General features: G+C 39.5%; 1 protein-coding gene across 1 annotated transcript in view; it reads left to right on the top strand.

Annotated features, from left to right (window-relative positions):
• The window catches only part of LOC101540787 (aldehyde oxidase 4-like), a 99,918-nt gene that overhangs the window by 1,880 nt on the left and 73,897 nt on the right, over window positions 1-24,141 (top strand). Inside the window, exons 2-5 of the mRNA XM_055121837.1 lie at window positions 7,142-7,199; window positions 15,794-15,890; window positions 19,777-19,885; window positions 22,092-22,218. Of these exons, the coding sequence (XP_054977812.1) occupies window positions 7,142-7,199; window positions 15,794-15,890; window positions 19,777-19,885; window positions 22,092-22,218 (391 nt within the window). The remainder of the gene's footprint in view (window positions 1-7,141; window positions 7,200-15,793; window positions 15,891-19,776; window positions 19,886-22,091; window positions 22,219-24,141) is intronic.

Below are 24,141 nucleotides of genomic sequence, written 5' to 3' on the forward strand. Positions count from 1 at the left end.
TGGACAAGGCACCTCTTTTATTCTGTTATTTTTTCCCTCTCTCTTTGTATTCCCTCTTACCATATGTATCCACTTCTGTGTGTTTTTAATATATAATCTGCTTTCCATACATTTACTTACAAATATAGATGTAGCCTTGAACTATATAGTGTTTGGTTGTGTCTGAGTATGTATGTATTCTTTTTATCTTTTTATTCATTCTCATTCTCATTCTTTTTTTTTAAAAGCAACCAGTTCCAAGGGGAGTGCTAGAGATAACTATCAAGGGATAACAAAAATGCATTCTGTCCAATTAAAGACTCCTGATTCATAAGCAAAGTGACTTGGTACCTGTTAGGTGAAGGATGGGGTGTGGGAAGTGTGGAAGTTAGGAGACACACTCACTGGTGTTTCTGACTATGCTTGAAAAATCAGGAGGATCCTGTCTCCTTGCATGCAAAGTATGTGCTTCAACCTGTGTTCAATTCTCTCTCTGCCCCAGGTACCTTTTGAGAATGCAGCTATGCTTAGACAGTGCATTTGATTTTGTTTTTTCCATGTTGAAAATTCAACAAACATTTAAATATCCTTGCCCTCAATTTTAATGAAAGCCTGTGTTTTTAAATTTTTTTAAACTTCCAGTTGTAGCAGTTATTAAAAAATCAGGATATCTATGTATATGTGTATATATACACACACATATATGCATATGTATGTGTGTATAACAACTATTGTTTAGACAATCTATGCCTTTTTTAAAAATCTTTGTTCTTGATTTGTGATATCTCTTTTACATTAGTCGCCACTAATACTGATCACCAAGGACTAGTTTTTTCCTGGCACTTTTTGTTCACTATTTTATTTCAAATTTTTCTACAAAAAGATATCCCTGTTTTACAAAATTATCTACTAAGACTCAAATGCATTATGATTAACACTCAAAGATGGTTCCTCAAATTAACGTAGCCAATTGGGCTGGAGTGATAGTACAGCGGTAGGGCGTTCACCTTGCGACTGACCCGGCTTCTATTCCTCCATCCCTCTCGGAGAGCCTGACAAACTACTGAGAGTATCCACCCACATGGCAGAGCCTGGCAAGCTACCCGTGGCATATTTGATGTGCCAACACAGTAACAACAAGTTTCACAATGGATATGTTACTGGTGCCCACTCGAGCAAATCAATGAACAAGGGGATGACAGTGTTATGACAGTGCATAAATTAAAAAAAAATAGTGGTGCTGGGGCCCACCAGGGGTACACTCTGTGGTACTTGGGAAACCAAACAGTTCTCATGCTTGAAGCAGGGGCTCTAAATATGCCAGGCATGTACTCAAGCCCTTTGAAGTCTGTCCATGCCCTATGTGTGCTTAACTTACATAACTGATACCAGCCTTTTATTTATTCTTTGACTAAACACTTTTTTGTTTTTATTTTTCCTTAGTGCTACCAATTAATCTTTATGGTATTTATGAATTTGATAATCCATATACAAAATACACATCAAACAGTGCATAGGTGCTTGCCTTGTGCACAGTTGACCTGGACTTAGTCCCCAGCACCCATACGATCCCCCAACTACCACCAGGACTAATCCCTGAGCAGAGAACCAGGAGTAAGCCCTGAATACTGCCAGCTGTGGCCTCCAGAAAACAAGAACAAACAAAATACGAGGTTGATTTGCCATAAGTGCACTTACATAAAAAGTTACTTAAAACAGGGCCAAGTCTACATCTACACAATGGAATACTATGCAGCTGTTAGGAGAGATGAAGTAATGAAATTTTCTTATAAATGGATAAACATGGAGAGTATCATGCTAAGTGAAATGAGTCAGAAAGTGAGGGACAGATATAGAGAGACTGCACTCATTTGTGGAGTGTAGGGTAGCATCACATGAGGCTGACACCCAAGGACAGTAGATACAAGGGCCAAGGGGATTGCTCCATACCTGGAAGACTGCTTCGTGAGCAGAGGGGAGAAGGCAGATGAAAAAGAGAAGGGATCACTAAGAAAATAATGGCTGGAGGAACCACTTGGGATGGGAAATGCATGCATGCCGAAAATAGATAATGGACCAAACATGATGACCTCTCAGTGTCTGTGTTGCAAGCTATATGCCCAAAAGGAGAGAGAGAGTATGGGGAATATTGTCTGCCATAGAGGCAGGGGGAGAGTGGGAAAGGGGGGGTATACCCGGGATATTGGTTATGGGGAATGTGCACTGGTGGAGGGATGGGTGTTTGATCATTGTGAGATTGTAACCCAAATATGAAAGCTTGTAAGTATCTCACGGTGATTCAATAAAATTTTAAAATTTCTTAAAAATAGAGACAAGGAGATAGTACAATAGATTAAGCATTTTCTCTGCATTGGGCCAACCCAGGTTCAATCTCCAACATGCGATATGGTACCAATCCCACCAGGAGTGACTCCTGAGTGCAGAGCCAGGAGTAACCTCTGAGCACTGCTGGATATGGTCCATGAGAAAAGTTATTTAAAATCAATGGAGCTAAATTAAGACTTTAAGTAACCTGATTCTTAAACAGTAAGAAAATTATTGCATCGCAACTTTCTGGCAAAATAACTCCCTGCTACTCTAACAGGTCTTCTCTCTCTGATGAGTCAGATATATTTTTTTAAAGATCAACTAACTAACTAAAAGCCATATATTTATAATTTGCCTCTTTATCTTTCCATTTCTAGCCTCTTTCCCCCAGGTCCAATATTGCTTCTCACACAAAGCTTTTGATGATCTCACCATCTTAGGAGGCATGATTTCTTTGCCCACAGATTCTATCAACAATGCCTTTTATTGTTGAATTTTATTTTATATTTAACATTTTATGTTTTTGTTTTATTCCCCATCCAGTCTTTGAGGTGGTAGAGTAAGTAGAACAGAAAGAAGAACCTGCTATAATTCAGATATTAGTGATGTGTGTCTATGAGTTTGCCTTTTGAACAGACATTCATTTGTTTGGGATCTGTTCTGAGTCAGCATCCTTAAACTGGGAACACAGGATGATTCATGGAGTACTATGAAATAATGCGTAATTTTGAATGAATTACTTTCTGGATCCTTATCTTCCATTGGTAGCTTCTGCTCTTTGTAATTTAGAGAACAAATTTTCAAAGAAAGTAAGAATTGTCCTTCCATATGACTTAGTTATTCTTAGTATCTACCTCTCAAAACACAAAGACATTAAATATATATGCATACCTATGTTCGCTGAAACATATAGTATACTAGCCAGGATATGAAAACAATTCAAATGCCTAATGACAGATGAATAGATAGATTGCTGTATATACACAATGGAATAGTATAAAGCTGTAAGAATGGAGTCTTACAGTCCACTGTAAGACATAGATGGAACTATAGCATATCATGTTAAGCAAAATCAGTCAGAAGGAGGACACATACTGGATGATCTCATTTGCTTGTGAAATATAGAGAAACAAAAATAAGGATTGTATTGTACAATAACAAACACTTGGCCTTGAATTACAAACTGATATTACCAAACCAGTGGGGTGGGGTGGGAATTACAAAGAAGAGTTGGAATAGAAGTAACTTACAAACATTGGTAGAGGATCTTGGGCACTTTGGTGGTGGTGAGATGCAGGAACTATACAACAAAACTATCAATATGGTTTACACAATAGTTAACCCAATTTTATTTATTTTATTTTTTTTTTATTTAGGAAGCATGTTTAATAACTCCCATCATTATCAACAGGAAAGAGAAAATAAAGAATAAAGGAAAATTTCTTTTACAGAATAAATCTTCAAATAATTGCATAACAATAAATTATCACCATGATAGTATTAAATTTGAGTACAGATAATTTAGAATTGCGCTTAATGAAGAAAAGAGGAAATCATTTAGTAATATTTTTGTAAACAATACTATATTCAATTTAGTTTCAGAAAAACAGACAACCATTTAGAAGAACTTCCACATTTTCAAATAACAGATTAGATCTTTGGATAAAAAGAATTATAGAAGTATGCATACAATTATCATAATTTGTGAGCTGCAGAAACTTTAAAAAAATATTTGAAAATGTGGTGTAAAAAACAATCCACAGAGTGATGTTACTCAAATATTGTTTGGGTTATTTAGGATTTCAAAATGAAATCGTTTTAGCTCAACTCAGTTTTTATTTTTTATTTTATTTTTTTAAATTTAATATTTTATTTTTAATTAGTGAGTCAACGTGAGGGTACAGTTACAGATTTATACATTTTTGTGCTCATGTTTCTCCCTTACAAAGTTTGATAACCCATCCCTTCACCAGTGCCCATTCTCTACCAAAAGTAAACCCAACATCCCTCTCCCCCCTCCCCAGTCCCGTCTCCCCCCACCCCATACTGCCACTATGGCAGGGTATTCCCTTTTGTTCTCTCTTTCTGATTAGGAGTTGTGGTTTGCAATAAAGGTGTTGAGTGGCCATTGTGTTCAGTCTCTAGTCTATATTGGGCCCGCATCATCTTTCCCCCACATGACCTCCAATCACATTTTACTTGGTGTTCCCTTCTCTGAGTTGCCCAAAATGAGAGACCAGCCTCCAAGCCATGGAGACAATCTCCTGGTACTTATTTCTACTATTCTTGAGTTAACCCAATTTTAAATGTGCTATCTAAAATAAGTATTATTTTTTAGATCTATCCATGTTGTTCTTTGAAAATCTGACTCATTACTTCTGTCTGATATGTCTCCAGAATGTGTAAATTCTTTCTTTTGTTTCTAATATCTCAGGGATAAACACAGTGTGATAGACACTACAGTGCTTCCCAGAATAGCCCTCTATCCAATGAAACATTGCTATGAAGAGCCTATAGAGAAACATTGCAGTGAGAAACTGACGCTGGCAAAGGGTTCTATTCAGAGACTGTAGCATGTGGATATAGATTTCATCAGTCCTACTTGGTGACTTTCTACAAGGAACAAGTGACATTTCCTTCAGTTCATTGCATGTCATGTGTCCTTTCCTTGCCTTACACTGTTTGCCAACTTACAGTGCACTGATACTTGATACAATCTGACTTTAGGAATTTGCCAAAGTTTGGTATAAAGTGCAGAGTCATTGTGGGTTTCATTTGTATCTCTAATTACTAGAGAAGCAGCTTCTCTTAATATGCACACTAAAAGGATTTTCTTTCCTTTGTGTCTTAGTTTCAATGGGCATGGAATAAATGAGATGTAATGTACAAATTGTGAGCACAAGCTCTGTTATGGCTAGCACTTTTCATAGGATACTTATATATTAATTATTTTAAGTGGTGAGGAATGCAATATATTTGATATGTCAGAATTCCAGTTGACAACTTTTGCTTAATTTCATGAAGTTTCAACTTGCTTTTTCCCTTCCTTTGTAATCTTAATTGTCTAACTGCCATACTTTAGGCTTTGAGGCAGTATAATGATTAAAGGAGGCAGCATTAAATGAAGTACTACTGTGTTGGAGCAGTTAAAAGTGGTTGAAAAAAATTTACTGTTAATGTGGAATGTTGTTTCGAATATACTGATAGTACAGAAGACTGTCATCAGTCTGTGTCCCTCCCAAGGAAAGGCATCTCCTGCTGTGAAAATCTTCTGAGGACTTAGCAATTTAGAAATAAATGGCCATATTTAAAGAATAATATAGGTTTGTGTTACATTTTTTCCAGCACAAAACAAAGAAAATATACTCTTAGTGGAATTATTTCCCCTTTTTCTGAGTCCCATGCTGCTACCAATTCATGAAACTTTCTCTTTGGTCCTGGTATCTGATCATGCCCTACTGAGTCAGGCAGAGGACTAGCCTGGACTGGGGTGGGCAGAGAGCTTTCATCTTGTGTGCAACCTCTGATGTACTAGCAACTGCAGCCTGGAGGCAAAGCTAAGATTCTTGTTCTCTCCTGCTCCTCCTCCCAAACTGGCACCTCCCATTTCTCAGGGAGTGCAGAGGTAAAGAATGGAGACCAAAGTATCTCCCTTATGACATACTCTATAATAACATACTCTATGACTTTCTATAGCCACAGATATCTGGGTCAAGTTTAGAACTTATGTATATGCTTTCGTGTATTGGTCTTTAATGCTATGATTTATAAGCAATATGTATTATATCAGCAAATATATTTCAAAGATAGATAGATATGATATTTATCTGTAATTCCTGACTTAACTTGGAATTTTCTAAGTGTCTACAGTGATGAAGGTGTCTATTATTAGATGAGTGGAGTGATTATTAGCACCACCTAAGGATGGAGGATACTTGCCAGGAAATGAACCATATCATTGAAGGGTTGGAACTCTTAGTCTCAGTCTCAGATCTCTACAGAGAGGAGACTTTCTGGAGATAGAATCGGTTGACAATGGCCAATGGTTTAATAAATTGTGCCCAAATAATGTGGCCTCATTAAGAACCCATGAGAGTATGGGTAAGAGAGTTTCCAGGTTGGTGAATATAAGCATGTACTGAAAGAACAAGATAACTGGAAAGACCATAGGAACCACACACCTTTACCCGATACCCAGCATTATGTACCTCTTCTATCTGGCTATTTCTTACTTCTATTATTGTGCAGTAAATCTGTGATCTTGTGAGTATATGGGATTCCTGATTTCAGTGAGCAGCTCCAGCGAAGAATATAACCTAAAGAGAGGGTTGTGGAAACTCTTATTTAGAGCCAATCTGTCAAAGCTTAGACTTGTGACTGATGTTCATAGAAGATGGTGATCTTATGAAATAAACCCTTAACATGTAAAATCTAATTACTATCTGTAGGCAGACAGTATCATAATTGAGGTGAATGTAAGGGAATTCTTGGATGCCCTACTGATGTTCAGAAGTTGCTCATTGGTGTGGGAAACCTACACATACATTTACACTGCAATTGGGCTTAGAAAACCTATTCAAGTTTCTTTCTGGGTGACTTAAGGGAGAATATCTCAGAACTTATCATTTTCATTTCTCTTGGAAAATTCAGACATTGAAATAACTTTCTCTCATTATTTTAAAATTCTGGTTCTAACTATTAGAATGTTTTCTTTGCCACTTTATCTCTGTGAAACTGCCATTTAATAAAAATTAGTCCTTCATATCATGAACAAAATTAACGTGCTGTGTTCGTGTTATCATCCTAAAATGTCTTCTCTCATTTCTCAATGCAGGTAGTAGAGAAGAATGCTGATCCTGAAGTGTATCTACTACACTACCTGAGGAAAGTCCGTATCCTTATATCTAACTGTGATTAATCTGAATTGAGTGGTAAAATGTAAACACTCTGAGATTTAAGAAAAATATCACCTGGTATTTGCCCTAGCTAACTATTGTGTATTTGGTATTTGGTTGCCAGAGTCTGGTTGGATTTCAGAGCAAGTGGTAGATTCCTGAGGCGATTCCTTGAACCTGGCCCCAGAGGGGCTTGTGTGATGAGTTGGTAGAAGAATTTGCCCATTGCAGAATGTTTTGGAAAGAACAAAGCAGTTTATTAAAGGATGCACTGGTCAGAGTGACACAGGGGAAACTTTCCTGAGAAGGAGATCTATATAGCACAGCTTTGACAAGCCTTTCATCCTTCTTAGATACCTCTCCAAAAAGCTTTTTGGGTGGGAGGTGAGGTAAAGCATGCTAATATTTTTATAGACCAGTAACCTTGGGAATTTGTGGTGAGTTAGGCGGGAAGTGAGTGATGCAAGAGGAAAGAACTTGGTTCAGAGAGTACAGGGCGTTTGTGAATATGTCCAGCTGATTGTTTCCATGAGACTTTGCAAAGACAAACAAATAGGTGATATTTTCACGGGCACTAAGTCAAGCTGCTTCAGATTCCTACTTTATTTATTTTGTTTTTCCTGAAAAAAACCAAAAGAATGAGTTAGTAAACAAACTGTTCTATGTAAACTTTGAGCAGACTTTGCAACTTTTGGCTCCATATTCAGCCTGAAGATGATTTTATGCTCAGGAGTATTTCTGTGAAAGCATCCAGCAAATTGTTCAGGAGTAGATATCACTGACAGTAGTTTTCCACAAGGAAGTTTCTCTTTATTTTTATCTTTTCATAATCCTTACTGGGGATTATATGGTTATTTCAAAATCTCAACATAGAGCTAATAAACCTCCAGCTTTTGATCTCTGATCTGAAACTTTCATCACTGCCCACTCTTTTAAGAACTTAAATAGAACTTCAGAAATATTCAGAAAGAATTTCTTGGGTTTGCATGCAACCATAAAAGGATGGCACCAAGAAAGGATTGTGTTTGGACGATTCTCAAAAAATTAGATATTGAATTCCCATTTGACCCAGCAATACCACTGCTGGGAATATATCCCAGAGAGGCAAAAAAGTACAATCGAAACAACATCTGCACATGTATGTTCATCGCAGCACTGTTTACAATAGCCAGAATCTGGAAAAAACCCGAATGCCCCAGAACGGATGACTGGTTGAGGAAACTTTGGTACATCTATACAATGGAATACTATGCAGCTGTTAGAAAAAAGGAGGTCAAGAATTTTGTAGTTAAGTGGATGGGCATGAAAAGTTTCATGTTGAGTGTAATGAGTCAGAAAGAGAGAGACAGACATAGAAAGATTGCACTCATCTATGGTATATAGAATAACAGAGTGGGAGACTATCACCCAAGAACTGTAGAAATAAGTACCAGGAGGTTGACTCCATGGCTTCGAGGCTGGCCTCACGTTCCGGGGAAAGGTCAACTCAGAGAAGCGATCACCAACTACATTGTAGTCGAAGGCCATGTGGGGGAAGGGAGTTGCGGGCTGAATGAGGGCTAGAGACTGAGCACAGCGGCCACTCAACACCTTTATTGCAAACCACAACAGCTAATTTGAGAGAGAGAGAACAGAAGGGAATGCCTTGCCACAGTGGCAGGGTGGGGTGGGGGGGAGATGGGATTGGGGAGGGTGGGAAGGACGCTGGGTTTACGGGTGGTGGAGAATGGGCACTGGTGAAGGGATGGGTTCCCGAACTTTGTATGAGGGAAGTATAAGCACAAAAGTGTATAAATCTGTAACTGTACCCTCACGGTGATTCTCTAATTAAAAATAAATAAAATTAAAAAAAAAAAAAAGAAAGGATTGTGGCCGTGGTTACACAACTGTGTCTTTAAGACAAAATTGAGTTCAACTAAATATGTATGATTTGAGTGCAGGTATACACAGTATAGTATATACATGTCAGCCTCTTGGTTTGATTTTTGTATTATAACTGTTTAGGGTGTCCCTCTGAGAGTAAACTGAGTAACAGGTATACTTTAATGGGCGTAGTAAGTTTTCAACTTTCTTAATATTATAATTATTTCAAAATAACCTTGATGTATATTTGTTGAGCACTTACTAAGAGCCAGACACTATGTCAGGTTCTAGGTAGGGATGCAGTAGTATATAAGATAATATTATTCTCTGGGATCCAGAGTGGTAGCACAGTGGGGAAGGAGTTTGTCTTGTACGCGGTCAACCTGGGTCCAATCCCCAACATTCCATATGGCCCCCAAGCACCACCAGGAGTGATTCCTGAGTGCAGGGCCAGGAACAGCCCTGGAGTATCAATGGGCGTGACCCAAAAAGGAAAAAAAAGACAATATTATTCTCTTCCTCCAGGAGCTCCAGTCCCAACTCCACTCCTGTACTTTGCCTTCAAACATAGAAACTGACATATCTAAAAGTCACTACTTCTTCAGCTGGGGATATAGCTCAATAGTAGCTCATTTTTCTTACATTTCTGAGGGCCTGCATTTGATTCCAGCAACATAAATTAAAACAAAAATAAAACATACCCCTAAAAGCCCACTACTTATTTTCTTGCTCAACCCATCTAAAGAAATTACCTGCTACCTGCTACCTCATATTCTCCTCAGACTCCATCTTTACTTCCTTATCTGATTTATCTGATTTATCCCATCTTTAATCTGATTTCCTACCTCATCATTTAATAACTCTACACAGTATTGCAGTACTTTCCCCTTATATCCTTATTCCACTCACTATTCCAGGAACTAGACTAATAGCTATAACATACACGCACACACACACACACTCCACATACTGCCTCATTGGTTCTGTTATCTTCCATTTATCTGGCTTCAAAACCTCCCTATGGGCAGGAGAGGTAATACAGGGTTAAGGTATTTGCCTTGCATGCAGTTGACCCAGGTTCAATCCTGAGCACTTCATATGGTCTCCAGAGCACAGCAAAAACTGATCCTTAAACACAAAGTTTTGAATATGTACTCTACACAGCTGAGTGTAGCACAAAACCAAAACTAAACAACAAAAACTTTCCTATTAGTTACCTTATTACTTTACTTTTCTGTGACTTGTGAACCCACTTGTTCACAAGTCACATGCTTGTGAATCCATGCTTTATCTTGATCTCTTAGATGAAGAGATCCCTCTATATTAGGATTGCTCTATATTAGGAGTTGAAAATAAGCAAGCATGGTCAGAACCACCAACCTGCTATTCCCACCCACCCCCATCATTCCTTTCTAGGTCTTTCTCTCCATGGTCTGATACCACAGATAAGTTCTTTTGAGTAAACAAGGCACCTGAGGTTTCTAGATGCTAATCTTTGTTCCTAGCACCAGCAGTTCTAGAATGGGGATAAGGGCTTTATTTTTAACCAGATCTTCGGGCCATTTATAACTTGATTATTTATGGAAAACCACTGGCTTCCTGCAAGAGTTCATTCCCCAACTCCTGCTACCACCTCCTGCGAGGTACCCACAAGTATTGACCTCCTCCACTCCTCATAGGGCTCCCACTATCCTTTCCAAAGCTATGAACTTAAATTTATGTTCATAATTTCATGTTTTTATTCCTTTAAATTTGCTATATTAGGTTTCTTTTAATAACATAAAATTTCAAGTTCTCATAAACACAAATTTCTCACTGACTTGGAAGCACACAGAACACAGTTTGACTGGGGTCAGCCACTCTCCCCCTCACCAGCAGTCCCTCTTTCTCACCCAGATCGAAGCTCCCATTTAGTCACCACACCCATCCTGCTGCCCCGCCCAGAAACCTGCAGGATCACGTTCCCTTGGACACCTCCCACTCTGTTCTAAAGCAAAGTTGGCTTTATCTATTTATTTTCAGGGTTTGGGGTCATGCCCAACCATGCTCAAGCATCGCTCCCAGTACTGGTATTTAATGGCCAACCCTGGGTCAACAGCACACAAGGCAAGTGCCTTGATCCCTGTGCTATTTCTTTGGCTGATGTGTTGAAGCAATCTGATCTGCATAAGCATGTTTTGTATGTTCAGAAGCCTGCAGGTACTAGACTTAAGGAGCTCATTAATCTTGTATGATCTTGTCTTTACGACAAAAGTGGTATTCAGATATCAATCAAAGTAAAAAAAGGCAGGTATTCAGCTGTCGATCAAAAACACAATCTGTGCCTTCTGCCTAGTGAGAGAGAATACCAGTGGGGAGACTGGCAGCCAGATGGAGGCATGCCCTGCCATGGGGACATAGGCACCCTCACTCAGCCTGGAGGGGAAGGCAGAGGTGAGGAGTCAATAGTCTCCTGGGCAAATGGAAGGCTTGGGAGAAAGGTGTGGCACAAAGGTATTTCACTCAGCAGTCTAAGGGGAACACTGGATGCAAGAGAATGTGGGTTTAAGATTTGTAGGTGGAGCCATGGTAGTACCTCAATACTAGAACAATTGCATTTTATACATTAGGCCTGATTCCTTCTCTAGTTCTGATGAAACAAATGAAAATCATAGGTGGAAATGAGAGGATGTGACAAGAAAAAAAAGGGAGTTAAAATAAGCAATAAGATCCTTGAAACAAAAGGATTGCTTGACTCCTGCACCACATGTCTTGCCAGGAGAAGGGGTTCCAATTCCAATAACTTGGGGAGGATGGCTTGCTCAGGTCCCTTGGAAATTCCAGGTCATCTACACAGTGGTTCTGCGGGTACTTGAAAACACTGAGGAGCTCTCCTAAAGACAAAAACTAAACTTCTCCTGTATTGTTTATATTGGATACTTCTAGGGTCACCAGATTTTGAATATAAAAATATGATATGCCCAAAAATTTCTGAATTGGTTATGCATGGGTCAACCTTGTGTTATTTGTTATTTATCTAAAATTAGGACTTAACCGGACATCATGTAGATCTCATCTGGAAACCCTTTCTGGTACACTTTGGGATGAGTCCACAGATGATGGAAGGAATTGAGTCATGCTCTGCTGGCAGGGCTGGCAGGAGGGAGTACATGTCTAGTAGTTCTGTAACTTAAGGACAAAAAGGCTGGTCAGGACCACTTTCCGTTTGACACCCAAGGCTGGATGCAATGGGTCTTGGGATTGGCATAAGTCTCAGCAAGGGAAATGCAGCTTGCTGAAATAGAGGTGGGGACTGTGCAGTGCCAGGAAAGGGGCTTCCATCCTGCCAAGTCCAACGGCAACTTCACATTCATGTGGTACCCATGTGGCTTCATCCTTATTCAGTTGGGAGCCTCTTCTATCTGAGAGCAGGCAGAGATGACTCAGACTCCAGATGGGAAGCAGGGAGAGTCCCATTGAGCACCACTAGAGCTCTGCAAAGAATGTTTAGGCTCCTTAGTTCAGGAAGAGCCTCACCAACTACCCCCATGGGCAGCCATTTCCAAGCTGGAGCACGCCTAACCTCTATCTGAGCCATTTATCACCTCCACCTAAGAAATTCTTTTAAAATTTCATCTAGAAAAAAAAAATCCTCCAGCAGATTCTTATTGAATTTATTTTTTTTAATTAGTGAGTCACAGTGAGGGTACAGTTACAGATTCACACATTTTTGTGCTTGTTTTTCCCTCATGCAATATTTGAGAGCCCATCCCTCCACCAGTGTAAGTTCTCCACCACAAATGAACACAGTATCCCTCCCACCCCCCAATCCTATCCCCCCTACCCCACCCCGCCTCTGTGGGAGGGCATTCCAATTTGTTCTCTCTCTCTCATTTTAGGTGTTGTGGTTTGCAATAGGGGTATTGAGTGGCCATCATGTTCAGTCACTAGTCCACTTTCAGCATGCATCTCCCTTCCCGAGTGGGATCTCCAATTACATTTTACTTGGTGTTCCCTTCTTTACTTGGGATAACTTTCCCCCAGCGTATGAGGCCAGCTTCCAAGCTACGGAGCCAACCTCCTGGTATTATATACTACTATTCTTGGGTATTAATCTCCTTCTCTGTTATTTTATATTCCACAGATGAGTGCAATATTTCTATGTCTGCCCCTCTCTTTCTGTTTTATTTCACTTAGCATGATACTTTCCATGTTGATCCACTTATATGCAAAGTTCATGAGTTCATCTTTTCTAACATCTTCATAGTATTCCATTGTATAGATGTACCAAAATTTCTTTAACGAGTCATCTGTTCTTGGGCACTTGGGTTTTTTCCAGATTCTGGCGATTGTAAACAGTGCCACGATGAACATATAAGTGCAGATGTCATTTCGACTATACATTTTTTTCTCCAGGATCTATTCCCAGAAGTGGTATTGCTGGATCAAATGGAAGCTCAATTTCTAATTTTTTGAGAAGCGTCCATATTGTTTTCCAAAGGGGCTGGACCACTCAGCATTCCCACCAGCAGTGTAGAAGGGTCCCTTCCTCCCCACATCCTCTCCAACATTGGTTGCTTTTGTTCTTTTGGATGTGTGCCATTCTCTGTAGTGTGAGGTGGTATCTTATGGTTGTTTTGATCTGCAACTCCCTGATGATTAATGATGCAGAGCATTTTTTTATGTACCTCTTAGACATTCATATCTCTTCCTTGGAAAAGTTTCTGTTCATTTCTTCGGCCCATTTTCTGATGGGGTTGGATGTTTTCTTCTTGTAGAGTTCAACCAGTGCTTTATATACCCTTGATATCAATCCTTTATCGGATGGGTATTGGGTGAATATCCTTTCCCATTCTGTAGATTGCCTTTGTATTCTGGTCACTGTGTCTTTTGCAGTGCAGAAGCTTCTTAGTTTAATATAGTCCCATTTGTTTATCTCTGTTTCTACTTGATTGCTTAGTTCTGTGTCATATTTGAAGATACCTTTAGCTTCACTATAGTGAAGGGTTTTGCCGACCTTGTCTTCGATGTAGCTTATGGATTGTGGTCTGATGTTGACGTCTTTAATCCATTTTGATCTGATTTTTGTGCATGGTGTCAGGTTGAGGTCTAAGCCCATTATTTTGCATGTGGTTGTCTAGTTATGCCAGCACCATTTCTTAAAGAGGCTTTCCTTGCTCCACTTCACATTTCTTGCCTATAGACCAATATCCCTGATGAACACCGATGCGAAGATCCTCAATAAAATACTAGCAAATAGAATCCAACAATCTTTTTGATGACAAAAAGATCAGACACCATGACCAAGTGGGATTCATCCCGGGGATGCAAAAATGGTTTAACATTCGGAAATCAATCAACATAATCCATCTTATTGAATTTAAAGCAAAAAATATACATGAATTATTCCTCCCTTTGTGAAACTATGTAAACATCTCATAAGGAACTGTGATGATTAAATAAATGAATATATTCTAATCTCATAAGTAAATGGGGTGTATAGTCAGTGGTAGCTCAAATAATTTACATACACACACACACACACACACACACACACACACACATATATATATATATATATATACATCACGAATTATGAATCATGAAATCCCATTGATCGTCACGTGGCTCGAGCGGTCTCAGTAACCTCTACATTCATCCTATCCCTGAGATCTTAGAAGCCTCTCTCTTCTCAGCCTCCCCAATGATGCCACATTGGAGGTTCTTTCAGGGTCAGGGAAATAAGATTCAGCTGGTTATTGGCTTTGGCATATAGATACACCATGGGAAGCTTGCAAGGCTGTCTGATGTGGGCAGGAAGCTCTCAGTAGCTTGCCAGTTTCTCCCAGAGGGAAAAGTAGGTTATAAGGTTTCTTGGCCGCGCACTTCTGGGAGCTTGCTTTTAAGTCTCTAGATATTGGCTGTTGATGGGATTACACACACCTGGGTTCCTCTGCCAGTACCTTCATGCATGAGGCCTGTATATTGCCGACCTCCACCTCCACCTCCATGCTGAACGTGTGAAGAGGAGCCTTGAGCATGGCTGTGGCTAGGTTCCGGTGGTCTACATATATATACATACATATATATGTATAATACATACATATATATGTATGTATATATATATACATATACATATATATATATGGCCCTGGGTTTGATCCCAGAGTTTTATATGTGGTTTAATCCTAGGACCTCATACATGTAAAACTAAAAGAAGGTAAATATATTTACCCCCTTCCACCACACACACACACACACACACACACACACACACACACACACACACATACACACACACACATTCTACAGAAGGGGGAGTGGTGGTCTAAATTTTGCAAACCTCCTACAATCTCCCCAGTGAATCCAGAATTAATTGTCCACACCATTGAATTCAGTGTGGTTTTTCATACCTTGTTTGAGTGCAAACCCTGATCCAGCCAACCTGCCCTCGACTGGTGTGCGTATCTGCTGGGTGCACTACAGAAATAGTCGTGGGTCTGATTTCACCAGGAGATCTCACTCACTTGGCAGGGCTATCTTACTCCCTTTCTAAAATCTGGATTATCTGGCATTCAGAAGGCATCATCTAGCCTCCAGGGTTTCAGATAAGGCAAAGTCAGAGGGTCTGAAACCTTTCCCAAGGAGTATTTATTTGCAAAAACAGAACCCTCTCTCTAAGCAAGAAATTTTAGGAAAAGAAGAATGAAGCAGCCGAAGCACCTTTTCCTTAACTCCATGCCTTCCAGTCTACCTCACAGGCACCAAGTATGGCTGCGGAGGAGGAGGCTGTGGTGCCTGCACAGTCATGATATCACGATATGACCCCAAGACCAAGAAGATCCAGTATCCTTTGGACTTGGGCTGAATAAAATGGGTCTGGGAGATGTTATTATCTTAGAATGGAAAATGCAGCCTCCTGAAACAGAGGTGGGGACTGTGAAGTGCTGCTCACCCCTGGGGAGGAGAAGGAGTCTCCTTCCTTTGCACATCTGCTTCTTGGACACTCTCCACCTCCACCTCCACGCTGCCTCCCTGCTGCTCTCCCTGCAACTTCTTCTGTGCCACATGTTTCAACTGACAGATACTGTTCCCTAGAGAATATATCTGTACTCTGTGCTCATCTCTCTAGGTGAGGATACTAATAGCGTTGCAAATACTTACATCGTTTTGCAACAGATTTCCAGAGGAGGGAGATGATCAGACAAATATGGCTGAAACACAAAGTAAGGTCTTACACATAGGAGTTATTTTCTGCCTTGGGCTAAAAGTGTAAATTCACTGGCTGTGGTGTTGAAAAGACATTGTGTGATTCCCAGGTTTTTGCTTGAAATCACCAAGTGCACGGGGAGTGGAGGTGGTCATAAATTAGGGAACTTGAGAGAGAACAGAGGAGAGGGGAGAGATGAGTTTAGCTTTGAAAACATCATCTTTGGGGTAAATGCAGGCCACCGAAAAGTTTTTTTCACACATATCTAGATAGACAGGTCATCTCATCTCACTGGGTGCTTTGTCTCCTAGAAAGTTATCAATGTAAATAGTAATAGCAATGATAACAAGGCTATCTAGCACCTGCTGAATGTGTGCCTGTAAGTGTTTAAGTAATTTACATACGCACTTATCTCTTTTTATTTTCAGTTATACTCTGAGCATTCTCAGTTACCTAAGATCAATCTCTGTGCAAAAAGATTCTATTTCTAGGGGCTCGGAAGGTAACTCAAAGAAGGACTGTAGCACATTATGGCATGCACAGGGCCTCAGACTCAATCCCCACGACTGTTTGTCTCCTGCTATAACCCTGGTGGCTCCCAGCACCACTAGTAGAACCCAAAACACAACCCCTCAAAAATCTATTTCTAAATAATATTTAGGAAACAAGGCCTAAATCACATAACGTTTATTACAGTATATTGTTATAATTGTTGTATTTTATTATTAGTTATGATGTTAATGTCTTCCTGTGCCTAATTTATAAATTAAACTTTATCATATGAGGTCATGTGATGTTTACATTGCACACCGCTGACCCTGGTTCAACGCACATCACTACATATGTGCTCTCACCAGTGCTCTCCAAAGCACTGGCAGGACTCCTAAAAACAGAGTCAGGAGTCACTCCTGCAAAGCAATAGATGTGACCCAGAAACCTTTGAGGGTGGTGGGGGGAAACTTTTATTATGTCTACGTATGAGAGGTGCATAGTTTATAGAACTTCAGACATTATTTGCTGGATGTCTGAGAAAATATCCCTATGAAGGAATTGGGGACTACTATATCATTATTTTCAGTCCCCCAAACAACTTTGATCAAGTCCTTACCATCACACTGGAAAAAGAGGAAACAAAGGCAAAGAGAATTCAATAATGTGCTCGTGTTCCTGTGGGCCAATTAGAAGCACAGGCAGCTTTTCAGCTGTGATATGTGGAAAGTAACAGGAAGCACAGGAGAGCTTGCAAGTGAGGGACGTTGGAACCACAGGTAGAAGGATAGGTACAGAAAGACACCGCCACAACAGAGATGGGAAAGAAGCAGCCAGAACTAAAGGAGGAGCATCCAGAAGAGAATTCCTAGAAGATGAAAGGGGCCACTATTCTGAGATCCTGATGCTCCCAGTACCCAGAGGGGCCTCCAGAGTAATGTTGGCTGAGAGAAGGGACTGAAATTGTGCAGTCCAGGGAGTGCTGATGTGATCAGAAGCCCAGAAGTTGTGTATAGCTCTTAGAGAAATGATAGAAAAGGGAATGAAAGAAAGGCCAGTAGGCTGTGAGAGATATCAGTTGGGAATTTTTTTTAGCAGTGCCAAGACTTGAATTCACTCATAAATTCAAGAAAGTCCAGGGGCTAGAGCAATAGCACAGTGGGTAGGACATTTGCCTTGCACGCGGCCGGCCCGGGTTTGGTTCTCAGCACCCCATTTGGTCCCCTGAACAATTCCTCAGTGCAGAGCCAGGAGTAACCCCTGTGCATCGCCGGGTGTGATCCCAAAAAGTGAAAAATAAAAAGAAAGTCCAGGAGAAGGAGACTCTAGAAAGAAGTTGGAAGGACCACTGATGATGGCACAAGCCAAAGAGGAAATAAGAATAGAGGCACTCCTGAGCTGGGAGGAGGAGAACATCTTATCCTCTAGATCTGTAATAAAATATACATTGGCCTCAATTTCTAAGTGGAAATAGGGAGCCTGCACCTTACATAATCACACATCTGTGATGAGTTAAGGGCTGAGGAAGCCAAGAACAATGATCTCTATTTCTCAAGAAGAACATCTAGTTCTCTCAACCTGAATAGGACCCAAAGTAAACATTCCCTCGAAAGAGGACACTTTGCCCATTCCCTAAAAGAGAACAGGACTTGGCCTGGGTAGTTCTAGAGAAATTGAAGTTGAGTTTGAACAACATTTCCAAACAGAAAAACAAAGGCAGGTGCTAGCCGCATCTGCCATGTTGGAGATGGTGGAGACAGAGCACAAACCTGTGGCTTCTGGTGAAGTGGAATCACTTGGACAGCTTTAAACATTAACGAATTGATCCCATCCCAGAGATTCTGATTTGATTGAGCTAGCTTGGAACTTGAAACCAGGTATCTGTATTTTCATTTAGTTTTATTTGAATTTGCTTTAGGTTTTGTTTTATTTCATTCCCCTGTACTCCTTCCCTTCATTGTTGTTGTTGATACTGTCTAAATGACTGAGGTTATCACATGCACCATCGGGTGTGTACCCTTCTTTTTTTAATCTGTGATACCTGCCCAGGGGCTGCACATCAGGTTGCAGTGCTCATACTCTCAGCCACAATGATCTCTGAGGTCTGCAGTCCTCTAGATCATTACACATATGTTCTCACTCTTAGTTGGGGTACACAGGTTATGACATGGTTCTTACTAGGGGCCGTTGTGGTACTCACCAGAAATGACACTTTTAGGGACACTGACACATCTTCTTAGTAGCAGTGCTTACCAGGGGTTTCACCATTTGTGTGTGTGTCGGGGGTGAGGGAGTGGTGCTTATACACACTTGGCTGCAGTGGGGCTGGAAATTGCTTATGATTCAGATGTTGTAGGTTTAACAGTAGAGCTGTAAGGATTAGAGCATACAGAACATGAAGTACTTGAACCCATTCCCATATGCTTGCACGACAGGCACTCCATTTTATTGTGTTGTTCCTCTGGATCATGTATTTGTATTTTTAAAAATCTCCTCACAGTTGAGTATCACTGGGATCAACTACCTTATTCACTTTACATAAGTCAATCTATCACCTTACAGTGAGACAAAGACTTTCCTTCCCTACAATAGGAAAGAAGAGTAGACTAAAGAACTCTTAGAGATTCTACATAACTCTATTATTCTTTTTTTCTACCCATATGTAAATCCTTTCTTGAATGTCTTAAAACTGCCTGGCTTTGTTGGGTTATTTTGTATAGGAGCCATTCCTGGTGGTGCTCAACGCAGCTTGGGTCTAGCAGTGCTCTGGGTCACTAGGACCACACCCAGCAGTGTTGGGAGCAAAGGGCCATGCAGAACCAGGTTGAACCCAGGACCTTTCACAAATGAGGCATAGGCTACAACTTGTGCCTCTCCCCAGTCCAAATTTATGGCTGGCAGTTGGTGATCTAGTGTTTTTTATGTTCCTAGGAAAATACAATCTTATGACTCCCCTGGACCAAAATAACTTCCCGAATTTATACCTAGTCCCTGCAATTCAAAGTTCTCAGTCTTTACATAACTCTACCACAGTCACTATCCAGTTACAGCATGCCTAGTACCTATCTGCTCTCTTTACGGAGTAGCTGTTACCACTGTCGAAGGTGTAGGAAGCATCAGAACCAGGATTCACCCTGTGCAGGTAAGCACCCAACATGATTGGGGTCAAAGATTGGGATAACCATCCCAGATTGTCTGAGTACTCCACTTCAGTTTGCAATGCTGAAGTCCTTTGTGCTGTTAAATCCTCATTTTATAATCTTCAGTTCTTTATAGTTAGGAATCTTCTCAGAGATTGAGATCATTGATTTTACCATAACTTAACCTCAAGAACACCAATAAATCTGTATTGATTTTAATGTATTAGCTTCTCAGCTCCATCCTAGCCCTAAACTGAGGTAAGAAGAATCCAATAGGACAAGATCAAAATTGAAATAGGAAACCAGAAGCTTATAAAAGATACTAATCATTCACCCTACTTCAAAATTACTAAGCTCAGATAAAGGCTAATTATGTATACAAGTACTATGCAGTGTTCTAAAAAAGTGCCATGAGTACCTGTACACCAAGCTACTGTATAATACAGCTAAACAAACATGACAAAGTACTTACTACAGTGTAGAGGACTTTTTTAAAAATTGGAAATATTGTTTTTATATACTAGAATAGAACCTATGCAAAGGTTAAAGATTAAAAGCATTGTTTAAGAAGAACAATTCTGAATGCCCTATTTTCCTTAGAATTCCTTCTAAGGTTGTGTTTGGAATCTGAAGGCTGAGAGCTTCCCCTGAAAATGTGTTGTTACTTATGGATGGTGTCAGTACATGCCTTTCAACACTAACTGTAATGACTTTTTGATCTTATTAAGATCTTATCCCACACTTGGCTCATCACCTTAATAATTACAAATAACTTGTTGTTACCATTTGGTCATTTCCTTTCTCTAAAATCTTGACCACACAGATGTTTAGTTATTTCGGTATTTCCCTGGATCAGACTCAAACTGATTTTCAAGAGCCAATGTTAACTTTTAAGGCACTTTTAAAGTTTGTCTTTAAACTCAGTCATTATTAAAAACTAAACTAAACAACAACCATTATTAAAAGATAAAGCTGAATTAAACATATATCTCAAGAGTTAGTACATATCAGTATTTACTGACATTTAAGAATTAGTAAATATCATTCTCTAATGACTATTTTCTATTTTCTAAACACCATTTGATTGAGAACTCATAGCACTTCTCTCCCAGTACCACATGACATCATATGGAGGCTTAATATTAGTTACAGGGAAATATTTATACTTTTTGAATTGGTAGAAGTTACAAAGCAGAACCATTCCCCTGAACACTGCTGTTTCAGTGTATATGCCTCTTCTGAAACCATTTACTAACTGGCAACAAATGCAGCTATTTTTCTTCCACACTTTCAGTTATGTATGTCCTTTGAATTGAGCCAGAGGTGAAGTATTTGACTTTCCTTCAATGGGCCATAATTTTAAAACAATGTTTTAAAACATTTGAATCACACTCAAGACAATCAGATTGATACTCTGGGGAGAGCCACCTAAGGCAGACATACACAGAGGGAACCACAGAGCCATGTCTTTCTCCTGTGCTTCCATGAATTTGAGTATAATGTTAACATAGCATCATTTCTTACTATCTTTTTAAATGTTCTATTGTATTTGAATATATAAAGTTGGACGTAAATAAAGTATATGTGAAAAACATACTACTAAATAAGATTTTAAAATTTTCAGAGCACTTGTATAGATTATGTTGCTTAATCCATCAAGAGTTCCATAATATAAATAGAGAAAGGAATGAAAATGTCTTTCCAGAAACTATGCTAAATGGTTTGCATATATTCATTCATTTATTCTCACAATGATACTGTAAAATAGGTACCATTCCTAGAGTTGGGGGAGAATGGGAACAAAGGGTGTCAGGGTCTAAACTCAGGTCCTCACACAAGCAAAGTGTTCTTCCACTAAGTCACATTCCTGACCTCTATTTTCCTAATGTTAAAGATAAAGAAAAGCAAATCACCTAATATCACACAATTTATGAGATGCTATAAGCAGCAGAACTCAAATTACCAAATGCCACTCATTGTATTGTTTTTTTTAAGCTATTGCACAGGTAAAGAAATCATAGTCTGAAGAGTTTTTGTGACACATATAGTTTCAATAAGTATGCCATCATATAGAAATAAAAATATTTTTCTTCCAGAGTGCCATGTTACCCTGCATTTATTTCTGGAAAGCTTGATGCATTATCTTTGATCCTGTCTAGTGCCAAGGCATGGAGTTTTAAAGCAGAAACACTGTCCCCTTCTTTCCAGGAAAGACTTGCCAAATGCCATGGCACCCAGTGTGGCTTCTGCAGCCCAGGAATGGTGATGTCCATCTACACTCTGCTCAGGAACCACCTGGAACCCACCTCTGACCAGATCATGGAAGCTCTTGGAGGTGAGTCTCTGGGTCTCTGTAGAAATGACCTGATGTGGGAAGTATCAGGGGTTTAGAGAAAATGTCCCCAGATCACAGAAAGGAACTATGGTAAAGCTTTAGGGTCCCAGGCACCCACCACACCAATATGTAGACCTACATGACCCACCTTCCAGGAAGATTATCCCCTCATTTTGGCAGCAGTGATGCCAGGAACTGGTCTTGTTTCTTTTTAATTTTTTAAAAAATTTAATTAAAGAACTGTGATGTTCTTGAGTTATTGAGTTTTAGGCATGTGATATTTCAACATCCCATTGTCATTCCCACCACCAGTGTCAACTTCCCTTTACCAGTGTTTCCATATTCCATCCCCAACTCACCCTGCCTGTCATCTTAATAGGCACATTACAAAGTTCCAGGGGGTGCAGTTTAGATCTCATACTTTCAGTGTTGTTGGGTCTATGTTTTAGATATATAGCTATACCATTCTCCCAAATCACCAAGTAACTGTTTTCCTCCAAAACCTTTCCCCCTTAATAGAGCCCTTTGTAATTCTGAGGAAAAAAAAAATTGAAAGGCACTCTTTCTAACATGTTTAATGCCATTTTTTTCCCAAATGTAAACATTTGGGGGGTTTTGGGCAGTCACACCCAGCAAAGCACAAGGGTTATTCCTGGCTCTGCACTCAGGACTTACTCCAGGCGGTGTTCAGGGGACCATGTGGGATGCTGGGAATTGAACCCGGGTCAGCCGTGTTCAAGGCAAACGCCCGACCCACTGTGCTATCACTCCAGCCCCAAATGTGAACATTAAGAAAGAGATTTTACTCAATTGATTTTATCTGTTACAAGAGCTCATCAACTTTACTTTCTAAGGTTAATTTCATAAAGAAGGTTTTCAGGGACTGAATATGTTACATTCTGGTTGAGTTATATATAAGATCAAAAAGGTCATAGAAATTAGTTGTTAAAATTTAGCTAATAGGTGAACAATTCAATTTCTTCTGATATAATAAGTTAAAATAAAATAAACAAACACAATTTTCTACCAGTAAGTAAAGCAAGTTAATAAGTGTGATTTTCTGTAACAAATGCATATATCTTTAAAGTCATTGGTTCTTTGAAGAGAGCTATGAAAGCAATTCTCTTAATAGTTTTTGAAAGCTCTTTGTCTCTTTCAATAGAGAAACAAAAATACAATTTTATGATGAAAGATAAAAATATAATGAAATTAAGTTTACTTTAAAATTTATAGTAACTTTTATATAGACATTTTCTATTTTCCCATATCTCCCAAGAATTTCCTCACTCAAATTTTTTACATTTTCAATAATAATTTTAACCAAACCTGAGTGAATCTGATTAATTTTTGCTCAATGATGTAATTCACACAAATGAAATATTTCAAACCTTGAAAAATGGAGACAATATGGTTTACTTTTGTTTTTGTTTGTTTAAAAATGCATGGGCCATCATACAAAAATGAATTATTTTCTCACAAATTCTATGCCAATATTTTATATAACAACCAGGAAAGGCTTTGTAAAGTTTGGCTAAATTGATAAAGTAGAGAAAGAATCTAGATGTGGTGACATAGTTTATATTTGTTTACAATTCAGTTACTTTTTTTAGTGAGTCACCGTGAGGGCACAGTTGCAGATTTACACATTTTCGTGCTTGTGTTTCCCTCATACAATGTTCAAGCACCCATCCCTCCACCAGTGTCCATTCTACACCACTAATGTACCCAGTATCCCTCCCACCCCCCACTCCCATCCCCCCTCCCCGCCCCACCCTGCCTCTGTGGCAGGGCATTCCCTTTTGTTCTCCCTCTCCTTTTGGGTCTTGTGGTTCACAATAGGGGTACTGAGTGGCCATCATGTTCAATCTATAGTCTACTTTCACCACATATCTCCCTTCCCGAGCGGGTTTTCTAACCACATTT

Source organism: Sorex araneus, chromosome X, assembly GCF_027595985.1.
Source record: "Sorex araneus isolate mSorAra2 chromosome X, mSorAra2.pri, whole genome shotgun sequence".
NCBI classification, from domain to species: Eukaryota; Metazoa; Chordata; class Mammalia; order Eulipotyphla; family Soricidae; genus Sorex; species Sorex araneus.